The 10,795-nt window shown below is 36.8% G+C and overlaps 1 protein-coding gene across 1 annotated transcript; it reads right to left on the reverse strand.

The window, feature by feature from the left end:
- Positions 1–4,879: 4,879 nt before the first annotated feature.
- On the reverse strand, positions 4,880–10,576 carry LOC131153536 (hypothetical protein At1g04090). Its single transcript, XM_058105893.1, has 2 exons — positions 10,099–10,576; positions 4,880–7,297 (listed from the first exon to the last, which is right to left on the reverse strand). The coding sequence occupies exons 1-2, from the start codon at positions 10,199–10,201 to the stop codon at positions 5,703–5,705; spliced, it is 1,698 nt and encodes a 565-aa protein (XP_057961876.1). The 5' UTR covers positions 10,202–10,576; the 3' UTR covers positions 4,880–5,702.
- Positions 10,577–10,795: the final 219 nt, after the last annotated feature.

The following is a 10,795-nucleotide window of genomic DNA, read 5'->3' on the forward strand; positions in this document are numbered from 1 at the left end:
ACGGAGGAGTGAGAAAGAGAAAATGGACGCTGCTGGGGCTCTCTATTGTCTTCGCAGGAAAGAAAGGATCTTCCTGAAGCTTGTAAGCTTCAGGAAACATCAGTTTTAATATATATACATATCTTATATTATAATATTATTATTTTATGTACTTATATATATATATATATATATATATATATTCCTCATATATGTAATTAAGCATGTATATATATACACACATAATCCTTAGATTTCTTAATTTAATTAATTTTCTTAATAATAATTAATTAATTAATTATAAATTTAAATTTTTTTTATTTTTATTTTTTTGGTCGTTACACAAGTAGATTTGTTCCTCCAAGTCATCGTGAAGAAACACTGTCTTCACATCCATTTGTTCCAAGTAAAGATAATAATAAGCTACCAACCCCAACACAATAAAGAATTGAAGTATGTCGGACCACTGGAGAAAAGATCTCATCATAATCTATCCGCTTCTTTTGTGAGTATCTTTTTGCGAACAACCGTGCCTTGAACTTCTCACCTTCCTTTTTTGATATTGCTTTCTTTTTCCTATACACCCATTTGCACCCAATCAGTCTCTTCCCATCTCAAAGCTTCACCAACTCCCAAGTTTGATTTCTACATAGTAACTTCATCTCCTCAATCATTGCTCCCATCCATCGACCTTTCTCTAGGTCATGCACTGCGTCCTGAAATGTAGTTGGATCATTGCAACTAATTAGAAAAGCATAAGACACTAACTCTTCAAACCCATACCTTGATGGAGACCTAATAGTGCATCTGGATCTCCGTATAGGAAAATCATCAACTCACTAGTTTCCTGAGCTAGAGCTCCTTGCAACCATGGGACCATGATCATTTCTATTGCCCTAAGCTTCCAACTTCACCTGCACAACATGTTCATCACTACCCCAGCTTTTTGGCTCCTTTTTCTGTTCATCACATTCTTAAGTACACTTCACCATAGCTTTCTCATCAAAGACTACATCCCTGCTGATCACCACCTTGTTTGTCATTGAGTCCCATAGCTTGTAGCCCTTTACACCCATTGGATACCCAAAAAAGATGCAACGACGAGACTTTGGGTCAAGCTTAGACCTCTCCTCACTAGACGCGTGGACATAGGTTGGACACCCGAATACTTTCAATTCGGAATAGTCTGCTGCATTTCTTGTCCATACCTCTTTCGCCACTTTACCCTCTAGTGATGCTCTTGGTGATCTGTTTACCAGAAAATAAGTCATACTAATTGCCTTGGCCCATAAATTCTTCAGTAGCCCTACATTTAATCTAAGACACCGAGCCCTATCAGTAAGAGTCCAATTCATTCGTTTTGCCACACCATTTTGTTGAGGTATCCGGCAAACTATAAAGTGCCTTTTAATGCCCTGCTCCACAAATACATTTAATCTAAGACACCGAGCCCTATCAGTAAGAGTCCAATTCATTTGTTTTGTCACACCATTTTGTTGAGGTATCCGGCGAACTATAAAGTGCCTTTTAATGCCCTGCTCCACAAAAAACTCCATAAACCGAGAATCACCATACTCTGAACCATTATCTGATTTCAAGTATTTGATTCTCCTCTTCGTTTGGTTCTCCACTTCATCCTTCCAAATCTTAAACTTGGTAAACGTATCTGATTTATGACACATGAAATAAACCCAGACTTTCGTGAGTAATCATCAATAAAACTCACATAATACACATGTACACCCTTTGATACAACTCTAACTGGGCCCCAAACATCTGAATGCACATAGTCAAGAATACCTTTTGTCTTGAGAGTAGCTGATCTAAACTTTGTCCTATTTTGTTTTTAAAGAACACAAATCTTGCAAAATTCCATCTAACATGATTTCAAGCCCTTCCAGAGTTTATTCTTGTGTAGTTCCTTCATGTTGTGTTCCCTAATATGCCCAAGGCGCATAAGCCAAAATACAATCTCATCTGATTCAGCATCCACAGCTGCAACTCCACCTACAACGGTAGTTCCCTGCAACGTGTAGATATTCCCATCTAATTTTTGACCTTTCATTATAGTCAAATTACCTTTCCATACCGTCAGGACTCCACCTTTGAACTTTTAATTAAAGCCATTACAATCCAAGGTACCGAGTGATATCAAACTCTTCCTCAACTCTGGTATATGTCTTACATTACACAATGTTCTCACATCACCATCAAACATTTTTATCTTTACATTTCCTATGTCAATGATCTTGCAAGAAGCATCTTACCCATAAGAACTGATCTAGAATTTACTAACTTGTAAGTGCTGAACCACTCCTTATTCAGAGTCATGTGATAAGAACATGCCGAGTCAAGTATCCAAGAGTCCGTTAGATTATCCGACCCCCTGAAACTGATAGAACATCACCATCACTACATGCTGAATCTCCTACTTGAACAACATTCGCAGATTTTGAAACATCTTCATGTTTCTCAGAATTTCCCTTCTTCCAATCCAGACACTCCAGTTTCACATGCCCCTTTTTACCGCATTTATAACACCAGATTTCCTTCTTCTTCTTGGATTGATTTCGGGATGTCTAACTGGACCCACCTTTAAACTTTCCTTTGCCACGATCATTACTACCCTTTACCACAAGTCCTTCTCCTTCATCACATATTTTCAACCTTTAATGAAAATTCAACAAGGCACTTGTTACCTCTTCTAGATCAAGAGTCTCATTTCCCCACGTAAGAGTGATCACAAGGTTTTCATAAGTATGAGTTGACGACAAGGAATTTGACAACATTAAAGTCTTATCATCCTCATCAAACTTGACATCAACCCTTATCAAATCACTAATGATTTGATTAAAAGTATTAATGTGTTGATCCAAGCTTGATCCTTCAACCATTTTAAGCCAATACAAACGTTGCTTAAGAAAAAGTTTATTATTGAGAGATTTGGACATGTACTGGCTCTCTAACTTTCATCATATAGCTGCAGGAGAATCCTCTTCTATCACCCAATAGAGTACTTCATTGGCCAAACATAAGCGTATTGTAGAAGTAGCCTTTGCTTTCAAATCTACCCATGTTGTCTCATCCATTCCTACCGGTTGAATGTCAAGTAGAGCCTTAGTCATTCCTTATTGCACATGAATGTCCTTCACTCTCCTCTACCATAAACCAAAGTTCTCGGTTCCATCAAATTTAACGATGTCAAATCTTGCAGAAGATGATCCTGATGCCATAAAAACAATCGCTCTGATACCAATTTGTTGTAAAATTCGGATATAGGACACACTCACACAATGGAAGATGTAGAAACAAAAGAAACTCCAAGTCTCAATAACACTTAACCAATATGAATGAGAGAACAACAAGTAATAACATAAGAATGAAAGCAAATGACACTTAATATTCATTACGATATGAAACACCATAATACACAAGTTTTACAATGATCTCTATGTACAAATACGTTCAGAAGTACATATATAGAAGTCCCTCAGAGGTTTCCCTTCAAATTTCTTTTCACAGCCCAAGCGTTCTCGTCAACGAGAAGATGAGTTCGTCGACGAGAACAAGAAGGATACTCGTCGACGAGAACAGGGCATTCGTCGACGACCCCATTTTCCTGCTCTTGGTATCTTAGGATCTCTAAACTTTTGAGCCTCTCGGAATCTTCTCGTCGACGAGGACAGGACACTCGTCGACGAGTTCTTGTTGTGCAGCCCTTCTTATGTTTTTTTTCCTTTGTTTAAGAAATTCTAAGTGTAAGAGTCACATCATAAATAACAATTGATTTATTATGAAAGTATGGGCAATTGTCATGTCTAGTTGATGATTCTGTATCTGAACAATATTTGGCTAACTAAATCGAGGCGATTTTACACGTGCAAGTTGTGGTCAAGCTTGTTGGGCAGCATTCATTCCTTGATGTGCAGACCTATTTGTTGTTTCCAATAACTCTCTCAAGGATTTTGACTTGGTGGCATGGTGCTGTCAATATTGACTACCAATCATGCTGGAGACATGATGGTCCAATGGATGATGTTGGTGCTGTTGTGATCAGGCACAAAATAATCCTTAACTCAACTGGTTAATCCTCCAATTCCAAAACTGAATTCCGAAGAGATTGCAATCCAATTAAATAAAACCCAAAAAATACCTTCCAAAATTAATATAACCATTTGTTGTAAAAATAGTTAGGAAAAAAAAAAGGAAGAAATTTTCTCTTATGTTTTGTTGTTAAGGAAGTGTGAAAGAAAATAAAATATATAAAGATAAAATAAGTCACATTTTAGAACTTGAGAAATATTAGGAAAATGAAAGGAAAATATGAAGCAATCTTTTTTTCGTGTTTGGTTATGAATGAAAGTAAGGAAGAATATATAAAATATACCAAATTAGCAAACAAAATTTTAATTTTATACGTCATTAACATTTAATTTTTAAAATTTTTTTAATTATATTAGAATAACTTTTCAATTTTAATATTGCTGATTTGAAAAGAAAATACAAAGGACAAAGAGTTTTTTTTTTTCTTTTTTCTTATTTTTCTTTTTTCACCTTTTCTAAAAGATAAATCTTTGATTCAAATGGACCCTAAAGTCGTGTTTGGAACTTAGAAAATGTTCGGATAAGGGAAGTAAAATATGAAGGAACTGTTTTCTCCATGTTTGGTTATTAGGAAAAAAAAGAAAGAAAATAAAAAAGAACAATATTATGATTCTACACATCATTAACACTTGATTTTTCTTAATTTTTTAATAATATAGAACAAATTAGTATGGAGAGAAATTGTAATAAAAAGGTTTCTTCTTATTTCCTTCCCCCTTTTTTTTTCCCAACCAATGAACCCTAGTTGTATTAGTTTATATTAAGATTAAAAATCACTCTTAATAGAATTTTGATATAAATAAAAAATAAATGTCTTTTCATTTCCCATCCTTTTTGTTAAAAGGGATTTCCTTGATTCAAACTTCAAAGGGAGCCTAAAAAAGAAAAGGAAAATCAACCCCTAGAGTACATAGTGTTTGGAACACAGTTTCAATCAAAACCATACCCCATTGATTCATGTAAAGTGCGGTGGTATAGCATTGAATCACCATCTCCCAAACGACTATAACACAAATCACAAGAAAAACCACAAAGACCAGCAGACTCATCTGTTACATAGAAGAGAAGCAACCAAATACTTGGCTCCTTTGGGAGCATTAATTTTCTAATTGCCAGTTTTGACAACTTTACAAGGGAGCATGATTTTCTTTTTCTTGCAGCCTCGTGCACAAACATCCCACCACAAACTGATACTCCCAACTGATGATGAAATCAATGGAACCATACAAGAGCCAGCTATTCTGAAGGTGCCACTGCAAACACCAACTACAATATATCTTCACCAGTGCAACCATTTTGTTATCCAAGAACAAGAGATCCAACCAGTGAAACACAAACCTGCCCAAGAGACTGCACCCTTCTTTGCACACAAAAGAATAGCATTTTTTTTTTTTTTTTATTACTTTGCTCGGAAATTAGTACAATTTTCCTGGCTAAAAATGGCTCCGGTTTATCTGTTTTCACACCACTTTTTGGTTCTCTGGCAAACCTGATGCAGCACGCAAGGATTGTCCATGGGCTGAGAATTGCAATTATATCAGAAGAGATGTGATCATGTTAACAATGTAGGAATCTAAAAAGGCAGCCAAGAAACAATGGAGAAATTTTAGAATGCAAATCTACCATCTTTCATCTCCCAGCCAATTATCCTTCTCCTTAGGGCCAGTTGGCCCTTCCTCACCATAAATCTCTGTAGGAAACAACTCAAAAATGGACTCCACAGAAAACCTAACAAACACTGGGAGGTGGCTAATTATCTTATCCAGTTCAGATCGTGCATCATACACAATGGTTGGACCCCATTCCCTCATATACTGCAGCCAACATGGCTCAGTAACAACTCCCTCTCCAAGATACTCAGCTGCAACAATCTGATACCGGGTGCTCGAATCCACAAAAAATTTGCTTCGGGCAGCATCATTCCTCACTCCTATCCCAATCTTGGATGGCCCTTGTATGTAGTTCCCGGGATGTGGGAAGCTAGCATGACCACTTTTGGATGAATAAACAATTGGTTTATTGCCTTCGATAAATTCCAAGTCAGAAGCATCCACCCATACACCACCACTGTGCTGTGAGAAGTATACACTCCAGAGCTCTCCAGTAAAGTTGCTCAAGCGAAGGGTGAAATGCTCCCAGTCACTGACATGCTCCCCTACCTTGCTCATTGCAATACTCACCAAACCAACCTTAATGGTAGCAGGCCCGTTGAAAGGGCAGAAAACCCACATTGCAATATCTGTGAAGGTTCCTCCCAAGGCAGGTTTCACATGAACATAAAGCTCCGCACTATTTATGTTCCCATATTTGAGATTGTTTCTTTTGTCATCATCATATGGCAAATCTATCCAATAATTCCCATCATTTGACCCACCGCTGGGCAGGTTTGAGCCTTGAGGATCGATGCATTCTCCATCTGGCTTGCCATCTCGAAACAGAAGTGCCCCATTTTTGAAAAACCAAGGCACTGATGAAGGGAGATAAACATCATCAGGATGGAAGTACACTGTGGGCCCATAGTGCTCGATAAGAGCATGGATCTGGTTCAGATTGGGCATTGCATGAAGAGTGGAATCAAGATTTTTTAAGCATGCAATACTTAGTTCTTCTCCAGATGACAAGTAGGTGCTGCAGAAGAATGTGCCAACAGAAACACCTCTGCCCAACATTCCCCTTTCACAAGGCCTCGTGTTCCAAACTCGAAAAGGATACTTGGTTTTATCCACATCAAGTATCATATCATATGCCTCACATTTTCTCGTAAGATCAGCTCGGACACATCTAACTTCTTCGAGCATGGGTTCATCTGGCTTGTTAGTGACCACAAAGCCCACAGCTTTGTAACCCACAGGTGGGTTTGGCAGCCAAAAGTAGACATCTCCATCCTGGTGGGACTCTATACTCCAAATTAATGTGTAATTAAGGGGCTTCTTAAGAGCTGGAATGTTTGGTACTGATTCATGGACACAACTGACTTCCGGCTTGGAAGAAGACACATTTTGAGCCACAAGAACAAACCCTCTCAACGGTTGGTCATTGGGTTGGCAATAGTAGCCGAGGCAAAAAAAACCATCTGGGATACCTACAGGTTTGTAGAACGTTACACCTTTTTCTCTTCCATGTAATGTCGTGCAACTCCAAATACTCTCGAACTCACTGATTTTGAGAACTTCTATTTCTCCCAGGCATATTCTTCCAGCCGCAAAACCTTGGCCTGAAAATAAAGGTGAAATTAAAACAATTTAAAGAGGTAATTGACTATATGTTGAATTAGATACATGCACACCATGAACTGTCCAATATGTGACACTATGTTCCTTTTTGTAAAAGGAGCCTTGAACTTCTAAAAGTGGCACTTCGAAGTTTTTAAAGAGATTTTTAATAACCATTACCCATACTATATTGGTATTCCATGTCCATTCACTAATACATATTTACCAATGAAAAGGGGAAAAAATTAACATAGAATAAGAGGCTATATAAAATTAATTTGTATCATCATCTAAAAGTAAGAATAATTTTTTGACACTAGGTGTCCAACCATGATTTAGAAATTGAATCATACTCGACCATGTGCAAGGATGCGTAAGAGCTAACACCCAATGTATATATGTCTATGTTATCTCAGCTTTTTCCACTACCAGTCAATTTGCAACTTCTAACTCATCAGCACACATCGTGGCAGAACAAGTGCTAGAGCTATTTCAACTGTTTCAGGAACATTTCATGTTTAAAATTTCAAATGATTTACATCAGGTGAGCAGATAAAGAATGTGAAAAACCCAGCAATCTACAGGACAGGTGCTCAAGAACCACATCAATTAACAGTATTTGGACACATCCAAAACTAGTAATGAACAAAAGCACAGGGAGTTTTATTTTGATCATCACAATAGGCCAATAACTAATTTAACAAAAAAAACAGATCTCATTATATACATGCAATGTACATAATAAAAAACCAAAGGGAGAATAAAAAAATTGAGGCGCAGTTAGGAAAAAGCAGTGAGACTTTAATACTACAAATCAAACAGATAAATGATGATGCATTGACAAAAAAATAAAATAATGGTCAACCAAATGAAAAATCCAGCTCCTGGTAAGGTAAGGAGATAAAAACCTTGGTTCTGAAGGTTAATAATACAAAGACCCTGATATCTTGTGATGCTTGAAAGCACAATACAATTACTTTATTTGAAAAAGTGACATTAAGTTTCTTGGTATTTGTGTTGTTTCAGATTTTTGGTTCCAGCAATGGTAGATGAAAGTTTCTCCAACAGGGCGTGTATGGTAGTTGTTGCAGTTGGTGGATGATGTTGCAGTTTGGAGATGCTTTTGCCATTGTGGTTGGAGGTTATAGTTGAAAAAAGCTAGAATTTGGACCTTTTGCCAACAACTGATTTTTTGGATTTATAAGTTTTTAGCAACTGTCAAATGCAGAATCTAGACTATTACCAAACACTTATAAAACACAATTTCATGTTTGCTTATCACTAAGGAATATTCAAAAACAATATACCAAACACAGACTCAGCTGGAGGAGGGAATTTAATTATTAAAACAACTAAATCCAAGCATTTGTTTTCAACATTAGAAAATTTTGACCAAGTGACAAAGAACCACCACCACCACCATTAGGCCACCTACTTGGTGCATATATTTTAGGCATAGACTTAGGAGTTAGGAAACTAGGTTTCATCTATTAAATTGGAAAACTTTGCTCCTATTTTTCAGTTATTAGAGGTTAATGTGTAGTTATGTAATTTGAAATAGTTGTAAGGTGTATAAGTGTTGGGTGGTTGTGTACTTGTGGAACTAATAGTTGGCATTTGAAATCAATCTGAATTACCCCTCTATGAATTCTCCCCACTTCCTACACATATCACCCTTCTTCATTCTCCTTCTTGTTCCTTCTCCTTCCTTTTGTGTTCTCTCTCTCTCTCTCAAGCTTATGAATGAGTCGAAGATGGTTCTTTTTTTTTTTTTTTTTTGGGATAAAGTAGAAAGAGGGTTCCTTTCAAAAGGAAAGGAATAAAGCAGCAAACCCGCCCAGTCTTTAGGATACACGCAATCCCATGGCATTTTTCTTTTTTTACCAGCACTAAAGTAAAAGATGAAACCTATGAACACAACTATTTATAAGGAGCTACAGCACCCAACAAATTCTGAGATATTGATGATACAACTTTTTGACCCACAGCTGAAACATCAAACACAACAATTTTAAAATTTACTCACCGAACTAAACTTTATTCCAAATGACGATCAGCAATTCTGGAGTTATTTTTCTCATCAGAAAAACTTAACCAAAAAAAAGAGCAGCTATAGAACTTAACAAAAACAACATTTCCAAAAATACACTAGAAAAGAAAGCATATATACAAACAATCAATTTTTCAGAGGAAACAAAAAAACTGTGCCTGGTTGAGGCCAAATAACCCATTTCACAGACACAACATCACACCAAAAGAGAAGGGGGGGGGGGGGGGAGAGAGAGAGAGAGAGCTTTAAACAAATGAAAAACTATGATGCATAATAATTCAGAGTATCAGATTTGCAAAATTTTCGGGGCCAACAAAATGCTAAAAATTAATCAATGAATACCCAAACATCAACATCACCACCACCACCAAAATAAATAACTACATAAATAACTAAACAAAAAGATCAAAACATGGAGAGATACGATTAAAAACAGCAGAACTCAACAACCAAAAAAAATCCCAATAGATTGAACAAAAAAAAAAAACCCCATAGCCATATCAATCTCTTTGTGCAAGATACAATCAAAGAGCTCAGAAACAAGCTCACCGCCAAGTCAAAAGAGCACATGGCTAACAATATAAAATTGAACAATCTCAAAATTATTTAGTACACAAAGAAAAACATGAAAATTTCATATATTTTAAAGAAAGCTAAAAACTCCTTCATACCCGCCATTAATTTGTCAGGAACAATTTATACAAAAAAAAAAAAAAAGTAAAAATAGTTTAAAATTTTTATTTATAAGCATACCTTGAGGCCATCTTGGAAGCGGTGCAGGCAGAGAAAAGGGCGCTGGTTCAATGGGGTAGAACTCAGGGTCTTCGTTCCAGTGAAAACAGTCACACCCAAACATCTTCTTTTATCACAAATTTCAAACACCCATCAAAACCCCACAAAAACCCATGAGTAATTATCAGTATAATTATCTTTGGTCCCAAAACTCTGCATATACCAAGAAAACTCCAAAAAAAAAAATTCTCTCTCTCTCAAACACACCCACAAGCGCAGAGAGAAAGAGAGAGAGAAAGGAGGCCCTCTCACTCTAATTCTCTCAGCTGCCCAACTTTGAAATGGAAGTATCAGCGGCTGTGGTCTGTCTGTCAACTTTCTTTCAGAGAGAGAAGAAGAATGTTATGACGAATGCAGTTTGTTCTTGAAGGGAAAGAGAAAGAAGGTGGTTTGGGATTTTATTGGAGAATTGTTTTGCTTGTTTTATACTTCTGACCTTTCCACTGAGTAAGAAGCCTCAATTATTGTCGGCCGCCCCTTCACATGAACTCTGCTCCCCACCCTCCTCTGCCTGCCCGTGACCCCACTCTCCATCCTAGGCATGCTTGGTTGCCAACACTGTTGATTTGGTACTCCCAATTTTTCAAGTTTTTTTAAAAAAAATTTATTATTCCAAAATAACTCTATTTTTGAATATTACAAAAAAAAATTGAAATAA

This window comes from Malania oleifera, chromosome 4, assembly GCF_029873635.1.
Source record: "Malania oleifera isolate guangnan ecotype guangnan chromosome 4, ASM2987363v1, whole genome shotgun sequence".
Classification (NCBI taxonomy): Eukaryota; Viridiplantae; Streptophyta; class Magnoliopsida; order Santalales; family Ximeniaceae; genus Malania; species Malania oleifera.